Source organism: Hyaena hyaena, unplaced genomic scaffold, assembly GCF_003009895.1.
Source record: "Hyaena hyaena isolate Hyena2069 unplaced genomic scaffold, ASM300989v1 scaffold_9, whole genome shotgun sequence".
NCBI classification, from domain to species: domain Eukaryota; kingdom Metazoa; phylum Chordata; class Mammalia; order Carnivora; family Hyaenidae; genus Hyaena; species Hyaena hyaena.
In genome coordinates this window covers 5,482,711-5,509,208 of record NW_024080641.1, presented here as the reverse complement: position 1 = coordinate 5,509,208, position 26,498 = coordinate 5,482,711, and the positions used below count along the sequence as shown (strand labels likewise).

General features: G+C 44.9%; 1 protein-coding gene across 1 annotated transcript; it reads left to right on the top strand.

Moving 5' to 3' along the window:
* Positions 1–572: 572 nt before the first annotated feature.
* On the top strand, positions 573–25,624 carry ZNF45 (zinc finger protein 45). The gene is made up of 5 exons (XM_039249888.1): positions 573–646; positions 14,483–14,533; positions 17,486–17,612; positions 18,457–18,552; positions 23,042–25,624. Exons 2-5 carry the CDS (start codon positions 14,519–14,521, stop codon positions 24,868–24,870), a joined length of 2,067 nt encoding a protein of 688 aa, XP_039105819.1. The 5' UTR covers positions 573–646; positions 14,483–14,518; the 3' UTR covers positions 24,871–25,624.
* Positions 25,625–26,498: the final 874 nt, after the last annotated feature.

Here is a 26,498-nt window from a genome sequence, read left to right as displayed (position 1 = left end):
CTCCTTTTTAATGGTTTCTTGGTCACAGGTGAATCCAGGTCCATGTAATAAAGGTTTGCTGAGTGCAGCTCAGAGCTTCCCTTTTATGATCTCTATGTTTACCTAACCCATAGCATGCCTTTATAAATATTATCCTTTTGTTTCTCATATTTCCAACACTGTCACATACGATAGGGACAAGTGAGGGGAAAAATAGGTCAACAAAGTTCCACAAACACCCAGGGGCTTATTTAGACTCCACCTGCTAATTCAAAAGGAAATTGCAAGCAGGCGGGAAGCTCAGCCCTACAGAGGATTCTGGGATGTGTAGTCCACACGCTTTCTGGGACGGGGCACTTCCGCTCCGGGAAAGCGCCGGTGTATTTCCTCCGCTCGAGAAATAAGAGAGCATAAAACAGTGCTCTGCATTTTCGGAGGCATTTCCGCTACCGGAGGACAAGAATGCGAAGCCCTTTCCTTTCGTGGACTCTGGGACTTGGATTCAGGTCGTGGGTCTCGGAGCCGGCTTTCCCGTCCCACGCGGAGGCCGGACAGGGGCCCGGGTTGCCCTCGGGGATGCTGGGAAATGTAGTCCAGGAGCTCCGCGTTGTTGGAGGTATTTCCGCTGCGGGAGGTTAAGATCGCGGCCTTCCTTTCTCTCCGGGAGGTGAGTGATGCTCGCGACCCCGCGACCTCTTTTAACTCTTTGATCTGGTAGTGGAATCAGCCGTGCCAGGTCCTGGGTCATGGGGGAGGAAAAGCCTCGGCCGGCGGCAGAGAGCAAGGTTGAGGGACGGGGACAGCCGCCAGCCTTCCCGTCCCCTCGCCCTAGCCTGTGCTTTGGGGCGGTTCGCGGGTGCCCCCACCCCGGCTTGGAGGCGGACCTAGATTCGCAGGGTTTGAGAGTCTCCCAGCTCCGCGCTGCCCAGCTCACCTTCCGCACTCTCCTCGAACTTAATCTTTCTGTGCCTCAGTTTCCTTTTTTGCAAACGGGGATATGACGAATACCTACCTTACACATTTGTTTTGAGAATTAATGGAATCGTACAAGTAACATGTTTAAAGCAGTTCAGCCGTGTGGCAAGGTGTTCTCTGTGAATATAAACTCTGTAATAGTGATCAGAAAAGTTATGTCTCTGGAAGATATTCGAAGTGCCCCTGGCTCTTTCTGATCTGTACGGGAAAGGAGGCTGTGCCAGGACTACTTGTGACTCGTTTCTTAAGAAAGCGTGTCACCCACAGATTATCTTCTGCGGTTTTCTCCAGGGCCACAGAGAAGATTGTAGTATCTCAGTCTCCTTTCTTTCCACTTTCCTGATTTCTGGAAGAGGGTTCCTGGCCACAAAGCCCCACCGTGACAGAACTTAACATTCGTCTTCTTTTTCTGGGTGGTAGAAGATAACTTCATTCATTAGCAAATGTTTCCGTTACAAAGGTGTTCAGTTAAACAGTCGGGAAAACACGGAGACTATGTACAGGGCATGAGGAATGGTCATAATGGTTAAACGCTGAGTGGTAAGTCTCATCCTGAGGGCTTTATAAAAATTAACATTCAGTTTTCACAAAGCCCTTATGAAGTGAATACTGTTATTACCTCTATTTTATAGCTGAGGAAATGGAGGCAGAGGAGCATAAGTGACTTGTCCTGTGTCACACTTCTAGTAGGAACAGTGGTATTTGAGTCCAAGGTGTGTTCCTTGTGTCTGTGGATGGATCTCCTTGATCCCAAAGTTGAAAGACCCTAAGTTGGAATTAGGACACGAAATAGAAAAATAGTCTATAAATATTTAACCATAGGAAATTGGCGGCAGAAGAGTCATTCGGGATCAAGTTGTAGAAGTACGTTGGAATTTTATTGCAGAGAAATTTGAAAGTAGTGTTTGTGAGTTTGGACTCCTTTATAAAATTTTGGTAGCATTCTCATTTACTTCTGTTTCAGACAGTATTTGTAATTCATGTTCTCCTTACAGGAGAGATTCACACTCTCCTAGGTGGCTCAGTTGGTTAAGCATCTGACTTTGGTTCTGGTCATGACCTCACAGTTGGTGGGTTCAGGCTCTACCTCCGGCTCTCTGCTGACAGCAGGGAGCCTGCTTCAGATTTTCTGTCCCCCTCTCTCTCTGCCCCTCCCCTGCTCATTCTCTCTCTCTCAAAATGAATAAATAAACTTAAAAAAAAAAGAAGAAGAATAAATAAACTTAAAAAGAAGAAGAAAATATGAACACTTATTGTAGGGAATTCAGAAAATATAGAATATATAAAACATGAAGAATAACTCATAAAGGGGCGCCTGGGTGGCTCAGTCGGTTAAATGTCCGACTTTGGCTCAGGTCATGTTCTCGCGGTTTGTGGGTTCGGGCCCTGTGGCAGGCTCTGTGCTGACAGCTAGCTCAGAGCCTGGAGCCTGCTTCAGATTCTGTGACTCCCTCTCTCTCTCACCCTCCCCTGCTCACGCTGTCTCTCTCTCTCTCTCTCTTTCTCTCTCAGAAATTAAAAAAAAAAAAAGATAATCTATATCCACATTCATTGTCTTTTATCTCACTTGGGGTGGGCCGTAGAATACACCGACTTTCTCAGAGTATGCAGAAGTTGATGTACACTTTTGCATAATATGTCATGATCTAAAACGAATTTCCTTAGAAACAAATCAATGTTACTGTTTTGGTTTTTGTTTACTGCATGGAGATCATAATGGGGATGATTAGAATAGCTAACATTTGTTGAGCACCTCTGATGACTTGGAGAATTTCTAATGCTTTGCATGCGCTAACCCATTTATTTTTCACAACAAGCCATCATTATGATTCACATTTTAATGATGAAGAGACAGGCAGAGACAGTGGAATAAATGACCTGGTGGCACAGTCGGCAGGAAGCAGAACCAGGGTCACACTTCAGCAGCGAGGTTTGAAACCCAGCTCTGGCACTCCGTGACTGGATAACGCTGGGCACTTTATTTAACTTCCCTGTGCCTCACTTTTCTTACCAGTCCATTAGGGACAGCAGTACCTTCCTCCTAAAGCTTTTGTGAAGATTAAAAGAGCTATCTGTGTGGGGGCCCTCGGGGGCTCAGTTGGTTTAGCGTCAGACTCTTGATTTTGGCTCATATCATGACCGCAGGGTTGTGGGATCGAGCCCTGTGTTGGCCTCTGTGCCGAGTGTGAAGCCTGCTTGAGATTCTCTCTCTCTCCCTCTCTCCTGCTTGTTCTCTCTCATGCTCTTTCTCTCTAAAATTAAAAGAAAGGGGGCGCCTGGGTGGTTCAGTCAGTTGAGCATCTGACTTCAACTCAGGTCATGATCTCATGGTTGTTGAGTTCGAGCCCCACATCAGGCTTTGGGGTGATAGGGTAGAGCCTGCTTTACATTCTCTGTCTCCCTCTCTCTCTTCCCCTCCCCTGCTAAAGTTCTCTCTCTCTCTCTCTCTCTCTCCCCCCCCCCAAATAAACATTAAAACATTTTTGGGGCACCTGGGCGGCTCAGTCGGTTAAGCGTCCGACTTCGGCTCAGGTCACAATCTCACGGTTTGTGGATTCGAGCCCCGTGTTGGGTTCTGTGCTGACAGCTGGCTCAGAGCCTGGAGCCCCCTTCAGATTCTGTGTCTCCCTCTCTCTCTGACCCTCCCCTGCTCACTCTCTCTCTCTCTCTCTCAGAAATAAATATTAAAAAAAAAAAAAGAAATGCATTAAAAAAACTTTAAAATAGGGGCGTCTGGGTGGCTTAGTCGGTTGAACGTCCGACTTTCGCTTAGGTCATGATCTCGCGGTTCGTGGGTTTGAGCCCCGCGTCGGGCTCTGTGCTGACTGCCAGCTCAGAGCCTGGAGCCTGTTTCAGTCTGTGACTCCCTCTCTCTCTGACCCTCCCCTGCTCACGCTGTCTCTCTCTTTCCTAGAAATAAATAAAACATTAAAAAAAAAACATTAAAACATTTTTTTAATTAAAAACTTAAAAGAGCTATGCTATTAAAGTGCTTGAAATAGTGCTTGGCATATTGTAAGTCCTCCATGTGTTATTAACTCGAGTTGTCTTTTCCTATTATAAATGACTATACAGCATGGGAAATGCAGCCAGTGACTGAAAGGGCAAAAGGAGATTTTAAGATATTCTTTTTTTCCACGCACCTTCTGCTTTCATTACTTCAGTTCTATCATTCAGTTGAACAGAAATGGTTAGTTTCTCTAATAACCATTGGTTAAACTTCCAGCTAACACTCAGCTGCTGTCTTTTGAACTAGAGAGTCCCTGGGGGATGGTTATATGTTGTTTTAGAAAGGTTCAAGTCTACACTATCCAATATGGCAGCCATCAGGCCCATGGGACAGTTGAGCGCTTGAAATATGTCTACTGAGATGTGCTGTTAAATGCAAGACACAACATGCATTTCAAAGACTAGTATGAAAACAAGAACGTAAAACGGCTCAGGAACTCATACTGATTGCAGGTTCAAGTGGTAATATTTTGGATATATTGGGTTACATAAAACATACTGTCGAAATTAAGCCCATTTGCTTCTTATATTTTTTAACGTGGCTGCTAGAAACATTTAAATTACACAAGGGGGTTCCCCCGGTGGCTCAGGTGGTTAAGCATCTTGATTTCAGCCCAGGTCATGATCCCACAGTTTGTGAGTTCAGGCCCCAGGAACCTGCTTGGGATTCTGGCTCCCTCTCTCTGCCTCTCCCCTGCTCTCTCTCGCTCGCTCTCAAAAATAAATAAATAAATGTTAAAAAAATTTTTTTTTAATCAATTGCACAAGGAGCTTGGATTCTGTTTCTGTTGGGCGGAACTGATTTCAATAGAACCTCCATTTTCACTCTGGGGTTTGCCTGCCGGGGCTTCTTACAACGGAGAGAAGCAGGGTTTGGGAATCACAAGGCCCGCGTGCCAGGTCTCACCCTGCCCTTGACTTTCTGGGTGCCCTTGGACAGTACAGTGGTTCTCAAACTTTGGTCCTAGCAAAATCACATTCGGGAACTCGATGCTGTTCTGGTCACTCCCTGTTCACACGGCGTAGGAAGGAGAGTCCCCATCCCAAGTAGGGTGAGCTGGCTGAATGCGTGACACGTGACACCGGGTAGGCGAGATGGGCGGCAGCTTTCCCGCAGCCTTGGGGGGAGGGACACTGCGTGCCCTGCAGGGCCATACAGGGGTGGCGCTTAGGAACGGAGCGGACCAGCAGGGGCCGTGGTAGGCGGGTTTCGTAGTGACGAGGTACGGTGACCCTGGGCTCCCACAGGAGGACGTGTCCAGCCTGTCTGGATGAGTTCGCAGGCTGGCAGGGAGGTGAGACCTGTTGGGTTGGGGGCTGAGTGGGGGGCAGTTGGTAGGCAGAGTTGTGTCAGGTCTAAAGTTACGAAGTTGATTGAGTGGCAACACGGGGAGGTCAATGCCACCGAGAAAGAAGGTTTTTAATTCAGTTCTGCCAGAAACAAGAGACACAACCTGTGACATGGGACCACATGAAGCTTGTCACACGCAGGGTCGGGAAGCAGAGAGGGACTGGGCTGTGCCTTTATTATTTTATTTTATGTTTTTAATTTTTTATTTCTGAGAGAGAGAGAGAGAGCGTGAGCAGGGGAGGGTCAAAGAGAGAGGGAGACACAGAATCTGAAAGCAGCCTCCAGGCTCTGAGGTGGCTGTCAGCACAGAGCCCGATGCGGGGCTCGAACCCATGAACCGTGAGATCATGACCTGAGCCAAAGTCGGACGCTTAACCGACGTCCAGGCAGCCCATGGAATTTCCGGCCCTACAATTCAGTTGCACACTGGAGTTTGAGAACCACTGCATGTGGGACAAGGGCCTGGGCCTGTGCGCCCCGGTGCCTGGGTTCTTCAGTGCCTGGTGCAGTGTCCTGGCTGGACAGTGAAACTGTGGCCTGGACAGTGGGCGGGGGTAGAAATGCACCTGTCAGCCATCCCCGCCCCAGACCTAGTTTCAGGCTTAGGCCTGAACCTGTTTTTGGTTTTGTTTTGTTTAAAGTTCCTTCTGAGTCTAATATGCTGTTGGAGTTGAGAACCAGGGCCCTCATTTCACCCAGGCTTTGGGTGAAAATCTTGGCCCTTCTGTAGGCCACTGGTTAATCATGAACCAAGCTATTTCACTTCTCTGTGCTCCATTTTCTGTCTGTAAAATGGGGATCTGTGCATCTATGTTCATTAGAGATATTGGCCTGTAGTTCTGTGTGTGTGTGTGTGTGTGTGTGTGTGTGTGTGTGTGTGTGTGACGTCTCTCTCTGGCTTTGGTATTGGGGTAATGCTGTCCTTATAGAATAAATTTGGAAGTTTTCCTTCCTTTTCTGTTTTTTTGGAGTAGCTTGAGAAGAGTAAGTATTAACTCTTCTTAAAAGTTTGGTAGAATTCGGGGTGCCTGGGGGGCTCAGTTGGTTAGGCGTCTGACTCTTAGTTTCAGCTCAGGTCATGATCCCACTGTTTGTGGGTTCAAGCCCCGTGTCGGGCTCTGTGGTGACAGCGCAGAGCCTGTATAAGATTATCTCTCTCCCTCTCTCTCTGCCCCTCCCAATCTCTCTCTCCCAGAAATAAACAAACATTTGAAAAAAAATAATAAATGTTTAGTAGAATTCACCTGTGAAGCCTTCTGGTCCTGAACTTGTGTTTGTTGGGAGTTTTTCGATGACTGGTTCAATTTCTTTGCTGGTGGTAGGTTTGTTCAGATGTTCTGTTTCTTATGGTTTTCAGTTTTGGTAGGTTATATGTTTCTAGGGATTTGTCTATTTCTTCTGGGTTGTCTAATTTGTTGGCATATAGCTTTTCATAATCTCTTAGAATTGTATTTCTGTGGTATTGGCTATTTCTTCTCTGTTATTTGTGATTTTATTTCAGTCCTTTCTCCCCCCCCCTTTTTTCTTTATAAATCTTGCTAGACATTTAATCAATTTTATTGATTTTTTTCAAAGAACCCACTTCTAGGGGCGCCTGGGTGGCTTAGTCAGTTAAGCATCCGACTTTCACTCAGGTCATGATCTCGCGGTTCGTGGGTTCGAGCCCCGCGTCGGGCTCTGTGCTGACTGCCAGCTCAGAGCCTGGAGCCTGTTTCAGTCTGTGACTCCCTCTCTCTCTGACCCTCCCCTGCTCACGCTGTCTCTCTCTCTCTCTCTCCTAGAAATAAATAAAACATTAAAAAAAAAAAAAAGACTTCAAAGAACCCACTTCTGGTTTTATTGATCAGTTCTATTCTTTTTTTTTTCCTATATCTGTTATTTCTACTTTAATCTTTAATATTTCCTTCCTTCTGCTGGTTTTAGGTTTTGTTTGTTGTTCTGTTTCTTGCTCCATGAGATGTAAAGCTAGGTTGTTTGAGATTTTTCTTCTTGAGGTAGGCCTGTATTTCTTTAAACTTTCCTCTTGAACTGCTTTTGCTGCATCCCAAAGGTTCTGAACAGTTGTGTTTTCATTTTCATTTATTTCCATGTACTTTTGGATTTCTTCTTTTATCTCCTGTTTGACCCATTCATTGTTTAGTAGCATGCTATTTAACCTCCATGTATTTGTGTTCTTTCCAGATTTTTCCTTGTGGTTGACTTCTGGTTTCTTTTTTATTTAAACATTTTTTTAATATGTTGTTTTTTTCTGAGAGAGAGAGAGGCAACGTGAGCAGGGGAGGGTCAGAGAGAGAGGGAGACACAGAATCTGAAGCAGGCTCCAGGCTCTGAGCTAGCTGTCAGCACAGAACCTGACGCGGGGCAGAGCCCGACGCGGGGTTCGAACCCACGAACTGTGAGATCATGACCTGAGCCAAAGTCAGACGCTTAACCGATGGAGCCACCCAGGCACCCAACTTCTGGTTTCTTAGAGTTGTGGTCAGAAAGAGACATGGTATGACTTAATTAAGGTTTGTTTTGTGGCCTTCAATGTGATCTATTCTGGAGAATGTCCCACGTGCACTTGAAAAGAATGTGTATTCTGCTGTTTTAGGATAGAATGTTTCGAATATATCTGTTAAATCCATCTGTTTCCATGTGTCATTCAATGCCATTGTTTCCTTGTTGATTTTCTGTTGGGATGATCTATTCGTTGATGTAAGTAAGGTGTTAAAATCCCCTAGTATCATTGTATTATTATAGATTAGTACCTTTATGTTTGTTAATAACTCTTTTAGGTATTTGGGCGCTCTCACGTTGGGTGCATAAATATTTACAATTGTTATATTTTCTTGTTGGATTATCCCCTTTATTACTATATAGTATCCTTCTTTGCCTCTTCTTACAGTCTTTGTTTTAAAATCCATTTTGTATTTAGGTTATTGCTACTCCAGCTTTCTTTTGACATCCATTTGCATGATAGATGTTTCTCCATCCTCTCCGCTTTTTTTTTTTTAAGTAAGCTTCATGGCCAGTGTGGAACCCAATGCAGAGCTTGAACTCCTGACGTTGAGGTCAAGACCTGAACTGAGATAGAGTCAGACTCATAACCAACTGAGCCACTCAGGTGCTATACCATCCCCTCAACTCGGTCTGCAGGTGTCTTGAGGTCTAAGAGTCTCCTGTAGACAGCATATAGATGGGTCTTGTTTTTTTAACCATTCTGTCACTCTATGTCTTTTGATTGGAGCATTAGTCTATTTGCATTCAGAATAATAATTGATTGATATATACTTATTCCCATTTTATTACCTGTTTTGTTTTTGTTTCTTTAGGTTTTCTCTGATCCTTTCTTATTTTTCTCCCTTTCGCGGTTTGCTGGTTTTCTTTAGTGCTGTATTTGGATTTCTTTCTCTTTATTCTTTGCATATTTATTAGTGGCTTTTCATTTGTGGTTACCATTAGGTCTGTATATAACCTCTTCTGCATATAGCAGTCTGTATTAAGTTCATGGTCATTTACGTTTGAACCCATTCTTTACTCCTCTCCTCCCCACGTCTATGGTGTCATATTTTACATCCTTTTCTTCTGTGAGTTCCTTGACTGGTATTTTACAGAAATGTTTATTTTTACTGCTTTCGTGTTCCTACCTTCTTACTGTCACTTTTGGACTTTACTTTCCACTCAGAGGGTCCCCTTTAATGTTTCTTGCAAGGCTGATTTAGTGCTCATGAACTTCTTTAGTGTTTGTCTGGAAAACTCCTTTATCTCTCCCCCTATTTTTTTTTAATTGTAGAGAGAGAATGTGTGTGTGTGGATGGGGGAGGGACAGAAAGAGAGGGAGAGAAAGAATCTGAAGCAGGCTTAGTCCCTTGCGGTGGGCTCCATGACCCTGAGATCATGACCTGAGCCGAAATCCAGAGTTGGACGCCCAACCAACTGAGCCACCCAGGAGTCCCTCTCCTCCTATTCTGAATGACAACCTTGGCTAGAGTGTTCTTGGCTACAGATTTCCCCCAGTCAGCACAATGAATATAGATTGCCACTCCCTTCTGGCTTGGAAAGTTTCTTTTCTTCTTCTTCTTCTTCTTCTTTTTTTGTCAATTTATTTATTTTGAGAGAGGGAGAAAGAGAGGGAGAGACAGAATCCCAAGCAGGCTCCATACGATCAGTGCAGAGCCTGACAGGGGGCTTTAACCCACAGACTGTGAGATCATGACCTGAGCTGAGATCAAGAGTCAGATGCTCAACCAGCTGAGCCACTCAGGTGCCCCTGGCTTGGAAAGTTTCTGCTGAAAATTCCTTGATAGCCTAATGGGGTTTCCGTTGTTCAAAACTGCCTTCTTTTGTCTTGCTGCTTAAAAAAATTTTTTTTAAATTTTGTATTGTTATGTTTTGCCATTTTAGTTACAACCTGTCTTGGTGTGGATCTGCTCTTGCTGATTTTTTGGGCCTTCTCTGTGCCTCCTGCATCTGGATGTCTGTTTCCCAGATTAGGGAAGTTTGCAGCTGTTATTTCTTCAAATAAATTTTCTGTCCCCCTTTCTCTCTCTTGTTCTGGGACTCCTATAATATAAATGTTACTGTGTTTTGATGGAGTCCTAGAGTTCCCTAAATGTATTGTTGTTTTGCATGATTCTTCTTTCTTCTGTTCAGCTTGATTACTTTCCATTACTCTGTCGTTTAGGTCATTAATTTGTTGCTTTGCTTCTTCCAGCCTGCTGTTCATTCCATCACGCGTGTTTCTTGTTTCATTCATTGAGCCCTTAATCTCTATGTTATTCTTTATTCTGTGGTAATGGTCTTACTGAAGTTTTCCAGTCTTTTCTCAAGTCCAGTGAGTATCTTTACGATCATTACCCTAAATTCTCTATCAGGCATGTTACTTGAATCTGTGTCACTTCTGTCTCTGGCCATGGACTGGTCCTGGTCTTTCACTGGGAACAAATTCCTCTGTGTTCTCATTTTGTCCAAGTCTCTGCACCTGTTTCTCTGTGTTAGGAAAGTCAGCTACGTCACCTGTTGTTCATGGTAATGGGTTTACGAAGAAGTCCTTTAGTTCGTGGAGTGAAGTGTCCTCTGTTCCCCAGGGCCTGGTGCTTCCGGGAATGTCTCCAATGTGTGCTGTGTGTGCTCTGCTTGGTTTAAGCAAGAGCTTAAATGTAAAGAGTGTCAGTGCTGCTCTGGGCACCTGCCAGTTTCTTTGTTCCAGGAGGGCCTCTCCGTGAATGCTACCTCTCTGGAACACACTCGGAGATGAGCTAATAACCTCCCCACTGTGTGTGCCCCAGGCACACTCCAGATCGCTGTTTCTATGTTGTGTGTCCATGGGCTGTTTGACCTGCCTTCTCTCCAAGAGCAGTCCCAATGTCTCCTGGCTGCCCCCAAGCCTAGCTCGCTGACCTTTAAAACTCCAGGCTTTCGGGCCCCTTGGGTGGCTCAGTTGGTTAAGCGTCTGACTTTGGCTCAGGTCATGATCTCATGGTTCATTGGTTCAGGCTGGGCATTGAGCTCTGTGCTGACAGCTCAGAGCCTGGAGCCTGCTTCATATTCTGTGTCTCCCTCTCTCTCTGCCCCTCCCCTGCTTACTTATGATCTCTCTGTGTGTGTCTCTCTGTATCAAAAACAAATAAACACTAAAAAACCAGAAAACTCACCAGGCTTTCAGCCTCGCTGGTTGCAAGAACTCACAGAATTCAGCCTCTCTTTCGTTCCAAGCCCATAGCTACAGGGATTCATTTTCCCTGTGCTCTCATCTGACTCTCACCCTTCTGCACAACTGTGGCTCCCTCTTCACCACCGAGGCCATCATCTGTTTCTCTCCGCAGCATCTCCACACTTCCTAACTTCTTTTTTTTTTTTTTTTTAAGTGTTATTCATTTGTTTATTTCTTAGAGAGGGAGAGACAGTGTGAGCAGGAGAGGGTCAGAGAGAGAGGGAGATACAGATTCTGAAGCAGGCTCCAGGCTCTGAGCTAGCGCTCAGCACAGAGCCCAACGCGGGGCTCGAACCCACAAACTGTGAGATCAAGACCTGAGCTGAAGTCCGACGCCCAACCGACTGAGCCACCCAAGCGCCCCTTCACTTCCTAACTTCTTTAGTCGGGCTTCTCCTCTGCCCCTAGCGGTTAGTGCTGCCATTGTCCAGGTTGATTTCTGGGATATTTAGGATGATTTCGTAGTTACCTAGTGTTCGTGGGAGGGTCCTCCTGCTCCTCCACCATCTTCCCCTCTCTCTGAGAAGGAAGTGATTCATGATGTGGCTCTCCTAACAGTGCTCTCTACTACCCCCAACCCCCTCAAATCTCTACTGAGAGAGTGATCTGTTTCCCACACAGAAGGAATTTTCTTACCCCCCTTCCTCAAGGCCTTTGCTGCTTTCCTGCTCAGTTGCAGATAAAACTGGGACTCACCACAATTTTTTTTTAATGTTTGTATTTATTTTTGAGAGAGAGAGCTAGAGCATGAGCAGGGGAGGGGCAGAGGCAGAGGGAGACACAGAATCTGAAAGGCTAGAACCCACGAACCATGAGATCATGACTTGAGCCCACGTTGGACACTTAACCGACTGAGCCCCCACCCCAAGGTGCCCCACATCACCATAGTTTGAATCCTGCTTACCTGCTGATCTGTTGCCGCCTCTTGTTCGTATTCACTCCCATCATAACATATGTTCTCATGAGATTTTCTAGTGATCCCGCTTCTCTTTGGGTACTACAAGTCCGTCATCCCCCACAGGTCAAATAAAGCCATGTTTATGTAGGACCTGCCGCGTGGACCCTGGGGGACCAGACCTCATGCTTCCAGAGGCCTCTGTGCCCTACTCGGCCACACAGCAGTGTGTGATCCCCAGGCCGGGAGCAGGTTGGGACTGGGCAGTTGTATTCCTTTTAGGGAGGTTTCCCTAAGTGTTCAGTGAGTTAATAAGCTCAGTTATTTAACGAAGTGTTTATAAATTAGCCTGTCTAATCCTAATTATGTAGCCAGTGAGTTGGTTGTCGTTCTGAATATTTTGAGGGACACAGTCTGTGGATTTTGTATCTGAAGTCCATGTAGGCGCGGACATCGCCTTCTAAGATGGCATTGAAAAAAATCCAGAGGCTCTTTTCCTTCCAAAGATGACCTTGGTGTTGCAAATGTTGTGAAAGAGTTGGAGGAAAAACTTGGAAATAAAACCCCCACTCTCCATATCCTCCCAACTGGGATCAGCCTCAAAATTTTACAACTCAAAGAAATCTTAGACCAGTGAGTCTGGTCTTCCGCGTGCCTCTTCCTGTCTGCCTGGCGGCTTATTCATTCATCAAGATGCTGACACTGACTGCTGAATGACTCCTGAGCAGTTTCTGTTACAAGCATGTTTCGGGTGCTTGAGCTATAAAGCTGAGTAGGTAGGTATTAATTACAAAGTCAATTTACCAGTTATCCTTCTCCCTCCAATAGGCAATGGAAAGATCTCCCTGCAGAGCCCTCTTAATGAACAGAAGTTGTTGAACAAATAATCAGAACAAAGTGAATCACAAATCCCAAAAGGGTATTTCTTCCAAGTCTGGAAAATTTTCCATTGCCCTTTTCCATTCTTGCATTCTTCTATCTAAAGATGGAGGAGTTGGGGCACCTGGGTGGCTCAGTCGGTTAGGCATCTGACTTTGGCTCGGGTCATGATCTCGCAGTCCATGGGTTTGATCTGCATGTCAGCTGTGCTGACAGCTCAGAGCCTGGAGCCTGCTTTGGATTCTGTGTCTCCCTCTCTCTCTGACCCTCCCCTGCTCGCTCTCTCTCTCTCTCTCTCTCTCTCTCTCTCAGAAATAAATAAAACATTAAAAAAAAAAAAGAAGAATGACAGACCAAGGGGCACCTGGGTGGCTCAGTCAGTTAAGCGTCCGACTTCGGCTCAGGTCATGATCTCTCACATTCCATGAGCTCTAGCCCCACGTCAGACTCTGTGCTGACAGCTCAGAGCCTGGAGCCTGCTTTCGATTCTGTGTCTCTCTTCTCTGCCCCTCTGCCTCTCGTGCTCTCTCTCTCTTACTCTCTCTCAAGAATAAACATTAAAAAAATTTTTTTTTAAATATTTTTATTTATTTCTAGGAGAGAGAGAGACAGCGTGAGCAGGGGAGGGTCAGAGAGAGAGGGAGTCACAGACTGAAACAGGCTCCAGGCTCTGAGCTGGCAGTCAGCACAGAGCCCGACGCAGGGCTCGAACCCACGAACCGAACCACGAGATCATGACCTAAGCGAAAGTCGGACGCTTAACCGACTAAGCCACCCAGGCGCCCCTAAAAATTTTTTTTAAAGAATGACAGACCAAGAGAGAATACTATATTTCAGAGATTAAAGGTCGTTTTCATATGACAAAACAACAGCCTCTAAACCTTTTATAGAAACCATTTATGAGGACAGGTTTTTTGTTGTTGTTGTTTTTTAACATTTTTATTTACTTTTGAGCCAGAGAGAGAGTGTGAGCTGGGGAAGGGCAGAGAGAGGGAGACATAGAATCTGAAGCCGGCTTCAGGCTCTGAGCTGTCAGCACAGAGCCTGATGCGGGGCTCGATCCCACAAACTGTGAGATCGTGACCTGAGCCAAAGTTGGATGCTTAACCGACTGAGTCCCCCAGGCACTTTGGGGCAGGTTTTATGTTAGGAGATATTACCTGCTTTTGTGCAGCTCCTGAGAAATAAGGTACTCTGAAAGGGTTCTGTCCGGTTTGTGCTGCTGATTTAATTCTTAAAACAGTCCTGTGAGGTAGGGATTGCTAATGCCTCCATTTTTACAGATGAAAGAATTCAAGCACGGAGACATTAATAACTTGTCCAGGATTTCACAGCTAATTAGTAGCGGTACCATGAACCTAAAACATTTGGCCCCAGAGATTACTCTCTTAACCTGGCTGCTTGACTCTTGATTTCCACCCTCCCTAGGATCAGATTTATACCCCGAGAGCTTGTTTTAGGGCCACTGTGTGTGCTTGGGCGGTTTTCCATTGTGCAGGGGCTCTCGGCTGAAGGGCTGCATTGTCTCTGGAATGGAGCCTGTGCTCTGCTCATCAAGCGCCCTGAGGAAACGGCACCGTTGCTATTTCATGTAAAGCGTGAAACCTGGTCAGTAACACGTGTTAGCCGGATGGACCAGTGATGGTCTTGGCCAGACTCTGATGCCTTTTTTTCTCCTTCTCCTTTTTTGCCTTCTCAGGACTCAGCACTTCCCGAGAAGTAGAAGGAGGACAAAATGACCAAGTTCAAGGTGAGTGGGGCTTCCTTTCTAGATTTGAAATTATTCCCATTTCTCAATGATTAGAAGCATCCTTGAAAACAATTAGATTAGTAGCAGGCATTTCAAAACCTCTTCAGTGCCAGAGGATCGCTACTTCTTATTTTAGTGTAGGGTTTTTTTTTTATGTTTATTCTTTTAAAAAAAAAATTTTTTTTAACATTTAGTTTTGAGAGAGAGAGAGGGAGAGAGACAGAGTGCAGCAGGGGAGGGGCAGAGAGAGAGGGAGACACAGAATCCAAAGCAGGCTCCAGGCTCTGAGCTGTCAGCCCACGTAGGCCTCAAACTCATGAACTGCAAGATCATGATCTGAGCCGAAGTTGGCTGCTTAGCCGACTGAGCCACCCAGTCACCCCTAGTATAGTTTGATTTTTATTGTTTTATCATCTTTCACAATTTCACAAATAAAATAGAGGGGAAAAGTGAATAGTAGAAAAAAAAGACACCTCCCATTTTATTACCATTTTCCTTATAAAAACATTTCATTATCTCATGTCCTTTTCCTCATATGCATTCATAACTGTATATTTGTAATAGTTAATATAAAAATTCTCAAGTCATGCCTTTTCTAATGAATACTGTATTTCCTACATTTTTAATGGCTACATCATATTCCCTTGAATAGATATATTCTGTGTGTATGTCTCATAGCTTTTACCCATTCGTGGAAGTTCAGGTAGTTTAGAATTTTTTCTATCTTATTTATTTAATTTATTTTAATGTACTATTTACTTTTGAGTACCGGTGGGAGAGGGACAGAGAGAGAGGGAGAAAGAGGAGCTGAAGCAGTGAGCCTGATGTGGGGGCTCGAACTCATGAACCACCAGATCATGACTTGAGCCAAAGTTGGATGCTCAACTGATTGATTCCCCCAGGCGCCCCTATAATTTTTACTATTTAAAAATATTTTCTTTAATGTTTATCTTGAGAAAAACAGAGTGCAGGTCGGGGGGGGGCCGGGTAGAGAGAGAGAGAGACAAAGAATCCCAAGCAGGCTGCAGGCTCTGAGCTGTTAGCACAGAGCCCGATGCGGGGCTTGAACTTATGAACTGTGAGATCATGATCTGAGCTGAAATCAGATGCTTAACCAACTGAGCCCTCCAGGCGCCCCAGATTTTTACTATTTTAAAGGACATTGTTGTGATGAGACCACTTGTTGTGCAGAAGGGCTGAATCACTGTATCATACACCTGAGACTCGTGTTACACTGTATGTTAATTAACTGGAATTTAAATAAAAACTTTAAAAAATAAAACTAGGAAACTAAAATTATAATAAATTCTGACTTTGACATGCTAAAAAAACAAAAGAACATTCTAATAACAGTTGGCCTACCATAAACCATTTTCTTCAAAAAAGGAATTTGGAGGAGTTTGCTATATTTTGTTCTGAATGTTTTTAGAAATCTAAATTGAAAAAGGACCCATAAAAGGCAAAATCCTCAGAGATTTTATACATAGAATACTCAGATATGACAGTGCAACCAGGTATAACTGATACTTCACACAGAGAGAACATTTTTCCATATTTTCCCACAAGAAAGCTAGATACTGGGGGCGCCTGGGTGGCTCAGTCAGTTAAGCATCCAGCTTCAGCTCAGGTCATGATCTTGTGGTTCACTAGTTCAAGCCCCGCATCGGGCTCTGTGCTGACAGCTCAGAGCCTGGAGCCTGCTTAGGATTCTGTCTCCCTCTCTCTCTACCACAACCCCAATCATTCTCTCTCTTTCTCTGTCTCTCAAAAGTAAATAAACATTATTAAAATTAATTAAAAAAAAGAAAGCTAGATTCTTCCTAATCCATGTTTGAATCCTATCATGTGCATGTGTTTTTTTAAAAAAATTTTTTTAATGTTTTATGTTATTTTTGAGAGAGAGAGACAGCATGAGCAGAGGAGCCTGCTTCAGACTCTGTGTCTCCCTCTCTCTCTGTCCTTCCCCCACTCATACTCTGTCTCTCCCTCAAAAATAAATAAACATTAAAAAAGAAAAAATAAGACAAAACTGTACATCAGCAGTTCTTAATCGTGGGTGATCTTTGCCCCCAGGCAGTGTCTGGAAACGTTTCTGGTGTCACAACTTGAGGGAGGCTTCTGGCTTCCAGTGCGTAGAAACCAGGGATGCCGGTAAACATCCTATAGTGCATGAGGCAGGCACGTTCCACCCCCCCCCCCGCAACAAACAATGATCTAGCCTAAAATGTGAGTTGTGTGAAGGTCAAGAAACCACGCTGTACACAAAGCTAAACAAGAACAATAGCAAGACGTGGGTGACAGTATTTAAATATTTTTTTTAAAAAAAGCTTCAACTCTCTAATAGAAATTTTGCAGAGTCCTAAAATAAAACCCCACTTGGACTATGAGCAAAGAACATTAGCTGGCACGGTACTGAAGCAAAAATAAAGACGGCCAGTAAATCTATGAAAATACGATAGCTCATTAATTACTGAATTAGTACGAAAAGAACAAGTTGCTTTTTACGGATCAAATTTCCTAGGGCTCAGAAACACTGGTTATATTCAGTGTTGCATATGATGTGGAGAATCAGGGATATTTATATTCTCTCGGGGGAAGCACAAAATACAGAGAAAGTTGGAAAGGTAACCTGGCATTGTACATAGTAGTTTTGAAGTGGCATATTCTTCGATACTGCAATTTTTACTTCTTGGAACTTATCCCAGGAAAAGAATTAGACAGGAGGCTAGTATTTTATGTAAAAAGTTGTTATTTTTGGTATTTATTTTGAAACAAAAAAAATACCTAATATAGTCCGTATTATTTGAAATGTTTAATCATATAGAAGTGAAAATGACTTTGGTCCCTGAAAGTCTGAACCACTTTGTACCCATCCTTTCCAGTTTTCTCAGTGCACTTTCTCTGGGTGGCCACTGGGCACAAGATTGAGCTTACCTGTGCTTGGTGTTGTAGGAGGCAGTGACGTTCAAGGACGTGGCCGTGGTCTTCACGGAGGAGGAGCTGGGGCTGCTGGACCCTGCCCAGAGGAAGCTGTATGGAGACGTGATGCTGGAGAACTTCTGGAACCTGCTCTCTGTGGGTGAGGACCAACACTCTGTGGCTGAACATCAGTCCCCCTGCGTGGTTTATTTACCCTTCGTTTATTTACCCGTGGGGTTTTGGGGCTCTTGACCTGGCTTCCAGTGTTCAAATCAGCTTAAGACGCAGAGATGGCGTTTTTTCTGGTTTTTCTGCCCCCTCCCCCCCACAAAATTTGTGTTTTGTAAATGAGCCGTAAATTGGTAGCATGAGTGCTGTATACACATTTTTGTCCTTTCTCAAGTTGTAGTCGTTTCCAATTAGTGGGTCATGACGCACATTTAGGGCATTGTACTGGCCTTTTTTTTTTTTTTAAAGTTTTTGTATTTATTTTGAGAGAATGTGAGCAGGGGAGGGACCAAGAGAGAGGGAGACAGAGAATTCCAAGCAGGCTCCTTGATGTCAGCAGAAAGCCTGATGTGGGGCTCGAACTCATGAACTGTGAGATCATGACCCGAGCCGAAACCAAGAGTCGGACCCTAAACCTACTGAGCCACCCAGGCTCCCCTATACCAGTATTTTTAATGAAACACAATAGGGTAGAAAATGTCAGAGCCCTTGGCAATAACTACACATTGTGGCAAAAAGTAGTCTGTTGCCGAAAATTGTGTGAGCAGTGGCAGAAAGGATCTGAAGAAAACAGACATTTTTTTTCACCAGTAGCTCACACTTAGGTCTACATATCCTGGATTTTTGCATAAAGTGCAGTCCTCTGATGCATCATAATTAACAGTTTGGAAAACACAAATTTTGATGCCCTAAAGATGATGTGATGAACAGCACATGTTTTGTGATTTCGGTGTCTATTCTATTAATTTAAAATGCTTGTCCTTGCCTTTTCACAGGGCAGCAGCCCTTCACGCCAGATGTAACACCCCAGTTCGAGAGGGTAGGAAAGCTTTGGATGCTAAAGGCAGCAACCCAGAGCCACAGCTCCTCAGGTGAGAGCCGTGTGGCCCAGTCTGTCACGCTTGTTGTCACCTCCACAGCTCTGGCGAGGGTCGCGGTCAGTGCCTTGCCCGTGGTTTTCTGCAGTAGTTTTTAGTGCTCTCTCTCTCTCTCTCTCTCTCTCTCCCCCCCCTCCTTTGCTCATTTACAGTTGTTCTCCACTGGAAGTGATTCTTTTTTATTTTTATTTTAGAGAGAGCGAGAGCAGGGGAGAGAGGCAGATGGAGAGAGAGAAAGAACTGTAATTAGGCTCCACGCTCCACGCAGAGCCCGACACGGGGCTCCATCTCACGACCCTGGGATCATGACCTGAGCTGAAATCAAGCAAACTGAGCCCCCAGGTGCCCCTCGAAGTGCTTCTTTTGTATGCTTGTCAGATCTTGTCAGGCCTCTGCTTGTACCTCAGGTAGCTTCTTACCTGATTCAGAGTAAAATCCAAGTACTTATAGTGGCCTATGATGTCCCACCTGTCTGCTCCTTGCTCTTCCCCCATCCCTCTGCGAACGTGATCTGTCCCCTATGTCTGTTTGTTCTGTCCAGTTTTGCTGCTCTGCTCTGCTCCCCATGGCCCGGCCTCGTCACCCGCTACCTGTTCTTCCTTCTGTCACGGGTGCCCTTTCTGTCATCCTCTTGACCCCTCCCTTACTTCACATAAGTCTCTTCTCAAATCCTGACATCATAAGAAAGGCCTCTCATGACCATTCTGTTCCTGATCCCTTCCTGCTCCCCCGTTCTCCTTTCCCTTACCCTGTCTGATTTGGTGTCTAGGCATTGATCACCGCTTACCATATTAACATCTATTTTTGCTTAGCTCACTCTGTTCCCACTAGAATATAATTATCAGGAGAGAAGAAATCCTATTTTCTGTGTTGCCATATCCTCAGTGTATAGATCGGACTTGGGACAGGACAGGTGCGCTATAAATATTTGTTACACGAATGAGTGAGCTGACATGGACTTTTTCCCATTAGTCATGGACGTACTTAAAGGGTGATAAACAGAAACGTGGTGAAGTCATCGTCTAGAAGAGCCCATGATTATAATGATTATCTAATCTAATGTAATTTATTAGGCCCTTTTAGATCTTTGTAGATTTGTATCCATGAAACCACATCTGATGACTGCTTAACTCTGCACTTGTAACCACGGTGAATATCATTTCCGCTGTGTGGCTTTCCTGCAGTTTTTAGTAGTGAATCATACCATCTTAGTGAAGAACTGCTTTTTAAAATGAAGAATCTGGTAGCCACTTTTGAGGAGGATCTTCTATTAAAGAAAATATACATACTTTATCAAGAAAGTATCAGGTATTAACTGACTTTTAAGTTAGTCTTTCCCTTTGAAGATTTTCCTCATGGCAGCCACCCACCTCATCCAAAGAGAGTAACTGAAAATGGTGTCACCCACCATTATCCCTGTGTGTGTGTGTGTGTGTGTGTGTGTGTGTAGTTCTAACATGCATTTTATCTAGAGAAACCTTTACTTATTTCTGATATTTTCCTATTCTGTTAATGCTGGTCATAAGCCACTAAATTTATTTCAGAGTCACTGAATCCAACTTGTAGCTTGAAAAACAGGGGTGTTGTCCATACAGCAACATGTTTCTGTATCCATCAGTTTGACAGCCTGCTTTCAGAGACATTACTCCTGAGCCTCTAAATACTGACTCCTATATGAAAATAGAAAATTTTTACACACATAGGAAGAGATTACAAAAATTCAGAAGCAGGGCGCCTAGGTGGCTCCGTCGGTTAAGCATCTGACTCTTGATTTTGGCTCAGGTCATGATCTCACAGCTCGTGAGTTCAAGCCCCACTCTGGGCTCTGCATGGACAGCGTGGGGCCTGCTTGGGATTCCCTCTCTCTCTCTCTCTCTCTCTCTCTCTCTCTCTGCCCCTCCCCCTCATGTGTGCGTACATGTGCTCTCTCTCAAAAATAGACATTTAAAAAACTTTTTTCAGAAGCAATCAATCCATAGGCCCCATGACCACTTGTCTGTCTTATACCATTTTTTCCCTTCTTTCCACTCAAGTGATTCTTGCCATGATTTTATGATCAGCATGATTTTATCATCAGCAACATCCACTTAAGTTAGCCCTGCCTCTGGTGAAGGCTTTCAACTTCCGAGCAAAGTTGTTGCTCCCAACCCCTTTCCTGTTATGGGGTAACTTACTTGAAAAAGATCTTTTACTCAACACAGCTCATATTCTCGTAAAGAAGTCAAACTGGGGCTTATTTATGTGTTCTACGTGTACGTATGGAATGCTACCAGACAGCATCCTGCAAGTGGCGATAAAACAGTGAATGATCTAGATGCTCGTCCTTATGGATGATGCATTCAGGTGGGAGAAGACATAAAACAAAAAAATGAAGGGCATATATAGCACGTTTGATGTAACACGTGCCGTGTAAAAACAAAGCCGGGTAAGCTGAATGCTGGGCAGGTTACCAGGAGTGGTGAGGGATAGGGAGAACTTGCTGCTGGGTGTTGGACGGTAAAATCGGCCTCGCTGATAAGGTGTCATTTAAAGAGAGATCTGAAAAGAAGCAGGTAGCAAGCTCTAGAGTTCATTGATGGAACAGAGTCCCAAGGAGACCATAGCTCTTCCTGACCAATACTGACTTTGAGAATCCATGCCATGCCCTGTTCATTTTCTCCTCACAAGTTCATGCTCTGTTCTAAAAGATGAGCATCTCATGGGTGCCTGGGTGGCTCAGTCAGCTAAGTGTCCGGCTTCGGCTCTGGTCGTGGTCTCACAGCTTGTAAGTTCGAGCCCAAGCTGTGGTGACAGCTTAGAGCCTGGAGCCTGCTTCGGATTCTGTGTCTCCCTCTCTCTGCCCCTCTCCTGCTTGTACTCTGTCTCGAAGATAAAAAATAAATAAATAAATAAATAAATAAATTTTAAATAAATAAAAATAAAAGATTATCTTCTGATTTTCCACCCTTTTTTCCCCTGGAGGTGATAGTAACTATTGCTATGAGGTTTTAGAGTAATGTATGTCAGTACTATAAACCTCTTACCCAGTTACCATCCTAAAGGACATTTCCTGCTTATTCTCTGAACTTCAGGCACTTAGGTGATAAGATCTGCTCTCCCAAAAACGTGTCTTTCCAACCAGCCCAGTGCTTCAAGGCTTCTCACGTGGAATAAACTTCCAATGAAATAATTTGAAGCCAAAACTTTTAACATGACCTGGGGCATCTTCTGATCATCTGTCTGTAAGGGTCCTGCTGGACATTTTGAGTATTTGGTCATATGTGTGTGCTTTAGGCAGAATGATGTGGAGACTACTTATCAGACACCTGGCATAGCAAAGAAGACAAGGGTTTTAGGAAACTGCAGCTTCATCTTTGGAAAGATTCCCTAAGAAGTGTTTTTCTTGATCTGCAGGCACCAAATTTCTAACCTGTTCTTCATATATAAAACCTACTATGGTTCTAAGTGGATGTCATTAAAGTATAGTGAATGGGAGCCTGGTGGACCGCCTCTAGGTTTTTGATGATAAAGAAAAATGGCGGGGTGTCGCAGACTTTCAGTCTGGGGTTGTCTGTTGTCCAGCAAGAGAGCAGACACAGAATTGAATACAAGACAGGCTAATGTCCAGGAGGAGACAAGAGCCCTGAGTAAGGGTCCTTGCTCCGTATTTATTAGATCAGAAGGCTTACAAGCGTAATGGACATGCAGAAAGAGACAATGAAACAGTAAACATTAACTCATGTGTGAGAGAAAGGGGGTTTCAAAGGGATGTGGTCTTAGGGGTTAGGGTCAAGACAAATCAAAGTCCTGGCGCCTAGCAGACAGCCGTTTACTGCAGACACCAGGCACTGTGGCTCTTTATCTTAACTTTTCCAGGGGCTGAGACACATAGAGCATACTAGCTCAGGGTTAACAAGGCACTTTTCTCACTAATTAGGTCTGGGAAATTTTGCCCTATAGTGGCTTTCCGCTCTGTGCTTTGTTTTAATTCATGATAAATCCTGGGCCCTTTCTCCCTGGTGTGGCAGCTTTCTGCCTCTACCTATCCTCGGATGCTTTCATTCTTTGGAAGTGGCTTTCCACTCTATGCTTTGTTCTTCGCTGGGCTTTGTTACCCTGTGGCGGCTTTCCACCTAAGCCTTGTTAACCTATTGGTGCAAGCTCAGAGAATTCTTAAACTTATTCCCCACAGTGGGGCATCTAGGTGGCTCAGTTGGTTAAGTGTCCGACTTCAGCTCAGGTCATGATCTCACGGTTCATGAGTTTGAGCCCCACATCAGGTTCGCTGCTGTGAGCACAGAGACCACTTCGGATCCTCTGTTACCCCCTCCCCCTTCGCTGCCCCTCCCCCCCTCACGCTCTCTCTCAAAAATGGATAAACATTTTTTAAAAAGGGTACCTTCTCCTAAGTTAAACCATAGGGTGTGGGCCTACGTTTACAACCTTGACACCTCTGACCATAACATTTATGTGGCCCATCTCTACATTCTCTTTATCCTTTTAGGAGACAAGAATCTAAATGACACGGAGACTCTTCAGGAAATTGGATTAAAGTACCTGCCACAGGAAGAGCTTTTCTGCTCACAAATCTGGCAACAGGTTACAAAGGAGTTAACCCAGTGCCAAGATGCCATGGTCAGTATTCGAAGAGCTGGCTCTCAGCTGGAAAAACAGGGTGATGCGCTCTATAAAGATGGGGAATTTGGTAGAAGCTTTGATCAGAGTTTGTGTCTTCAGATTCATCACAGAGACCACACGGGAGGAAACCCCTACAAGGGGGAGGAGCGTGAGAAAGGTTGCATTGAGCGCTCTCAGCTTCAGACTCACCAGACGGCCCATGTGGGAGAGAAGCCCTATAAATGTGAGCAATGTGAAAACGCCTTCCGTCGACTTTCAAGCCTTCAAGCCCATCAGAGAGTCCATGGCAGGGAGAAATCGTACAAGTACAATATGTCATGTCAGGGCCTCAGACAGAAGTCACATCTCCGCCCTCCGCAGAGAGTCCCCACTGGCGAGAATCCACACAAATACGAGGAGTGTGGGAGGAGCATCCGGAGAAGCTCACATTGTCAAGCTCCTCTGATAGTCCACACGTTAGAGAAGCCTTATAAATGTGAGGAGTGCGGGCTGAGCTTCAGTCAGGGCTCATATCTTCAAGTCCACCAGAGAGTCCACGTGGGAAAGAAACCCTATAGATGTGAAGAGTGCGGGAAGGGCTTCAGCTGGCGTTCACGACTACAGGCCCACCAGCGAATCCACACAGGAGAGAAACCATACAAATGCGAGGCCTGTGGCAAGGGCTTTAGTTACAGTTCACACCTTAACATCCATTGTCGAATCCACACAGGAGAGAAACCCTATAAGTGTGAAGAGTGCGGGAAAGGCTTCAGTGTAGGCTCACACCTTCAGGCCCATCAGGTAAGCCACACCGGAGAGAAACCTTACAAATGCGACGAGTGTGGGAAGGGCTTCTGTCGGGCCTCAAATCTTCTGGACCATCAGCGAGGCCACACTGGTGAGAAACCGTATCAGTGTGATGCCTGTGGAAAGGGCTTCAGTCGTAGCTCGGATTTTAACATTCACTTTAGGGTCCATACGGGAGAGAAACCCTATAAATGTGAGGAGTGTGGGAAAGGCTTCAGCCAGGCCTCAAATCTTCTGGCCCATCAAAGAGGCCACACTGGAGAAAAGCCATACAAGTGTGGTACCTGCGGGAAGGGCTTCAGCCGGAGCTCAGATCTTAACGTTCACTGTAGAATCCACACCGGAGAGAAACCCTATAAATGTGAGAAGTGTGGTAAGGCCTTCAGTCAGTTCTCCAGTCTTCAAGTGCACCAGAGAGTCCACACCGGAGAGAAACCGTACCAGTGTGCGGAGTGTGGGAAGGGCTTCAGCGTGGGTTCACAGCTCCAGGCCCATCAGAGGTGCCACACTGGGGAGAAACCGTACCAGTGTGAGGAGTGTGGGAAAGGATTCTGCCGGGCCTCAAATTTTCTGGCTCACCGTGGGGTCCACACAGGAGAGAAACCGTACCGGTGTGATGTGTGTGGTAAGCGCTTCAGACAGAGGTCCTATCTTCAGGCCCACCAGAGGGTCCACACTGGAGAGAAACCGTACAAATGTGAGGAGTGTGGGAAGGTCTTCAGCTGGAGCTCATACCTCCAAGCCCACCAGAGGGTCCACACTGGAGAAAAACCGTACAAATGTGAGGAGTGTGGGAAGGGGTTCAGTTGGAGCTCAAGTCTTATAATTCATCAGCGAGTGCATGCGGACGATGAGGGTGATAAAGACTTTCCCGCCTCGGAGAATTCACACAGGAAAGAAACTCCATAAAAGTGATCTGTTTTAATACCTCAAATGGGTGCTGAAATAATCCAGTAATACCTGTTCTAAGAGACAAAACATTTGTTTATAAGAGAGTCAGTATTTCAGCCAGAGCTCGACAGATCCCAATGGTTGGGTAGAGCTTGACCACATAGAGAAGGCTCATGGGAATGGAGACTTAAGGACTTCATTCAGAACGTTGGCTCGTAGCAGATTCAACACGGAAGAGAGGCTTGGGAAGGATGAGTCTGATCGGAAGTTAACTGCGTGCCGAGATAGAAGTGTCAGACCCTCTTCCACCAGAATATAAGCTCCAGGAGTGTAGAGATGTGTCGACTGCCAAATCTATTCAGCCTTTAGGTGCCTCACAGGTTGTAGGTGTTAAATGAGTGAAGGGAGAAGAGTCATCTTTTGAAATATTTTATTCTGTTTGTCTCTAAACATTTCTATGAAATGTTCTTAGAAGAGGAAAGCTGCAAGGCTTGGAGGACATGTAAATTAGACACGTGGGCTCATTTCCCCCGACCAGGCAGGTCCTGTGAACCAATGTTTCTCAACCTACCGGAAAGTCCAAAAATCAACTCAGTGGGTTGTAACCAGCACTTCGGTGTGCGGATACTTTATTGAGGTATAATTTGCATGCAGTAACATGCATAAATCTCAAGTTTACAGCTTCATGAGGTTTTGCAAATGTATAACACTTGTGTAATCCTCACCCAAATCGATGTATGCAGTATTTCTATTAAACCAGACTATTTCCTTGTGTGTATTCTAGTCATTCCCACCTCCGGTGGCAACATGGATGGTTTTTATACCTCATGTTGGTTAAGGCTGTCCTTGGACTTCCTCTGGCTTCAGTATGTACTCTTTTATGTCTGGATTCTTTTGATAACACATATGATCATCTTCATAATTGAGAGAAAGCAGGGTTGACAAAATTCAGTATCCATTCGTAAGAAAAATTCCTCAGGGAGGTAAGAGCCATCTGTGAAAATTTTACAAGTTAGCATTCTTTTTAAAATTAATATTGGGGCGCCTGGGTGGCTCCGTCGGTTAAGCATCTGACTTCGGCCCAGGTCATGATCTCATGGTTTGTGGGTTCGAGCCCTGTGTTGGGCTCTTGCTGACGGCTAGCTCAGAGCCTGGAGTCTGCTTCAGATTCTGTGTCTCCCTCTCTCTCTGACCCTCTCTTGCTCACACTGTCTCACTCTCTCTCAGAAATAAAAAAAAACATTAAAAAATTTTTTTAAATAAGTAAAAATAAAATTATTATTAAGGAGTAATTTATATGCAGTAAAATTGACTCTTTGGTTATCATTCTGTGTTTTAGCCACTACTTACTATTGTCTCACCACCACTTCAATCAAGGCCTCTAACAGTTCTAAGACACCACCTCCACCCCCACCCCTCCCTGAAATTCCTTTGTGCTCTTGTGGTCAACCTGCTCCCGATCACTGCTCCCTACTTTGGCAACCATCCACTTGCTCTCTGTACGCATAGTTTACCTTTACTGGAATGTCCTAAAATGGAATCCTACAGAATGTAGTCCTTGGAGTCTGGCTTCTCTCAATGCTTTGGAGATTCATTGATCTTGGCGTGTGGATTGCTAGCCATGCTGAGTCGTGTTCTGTTATTTG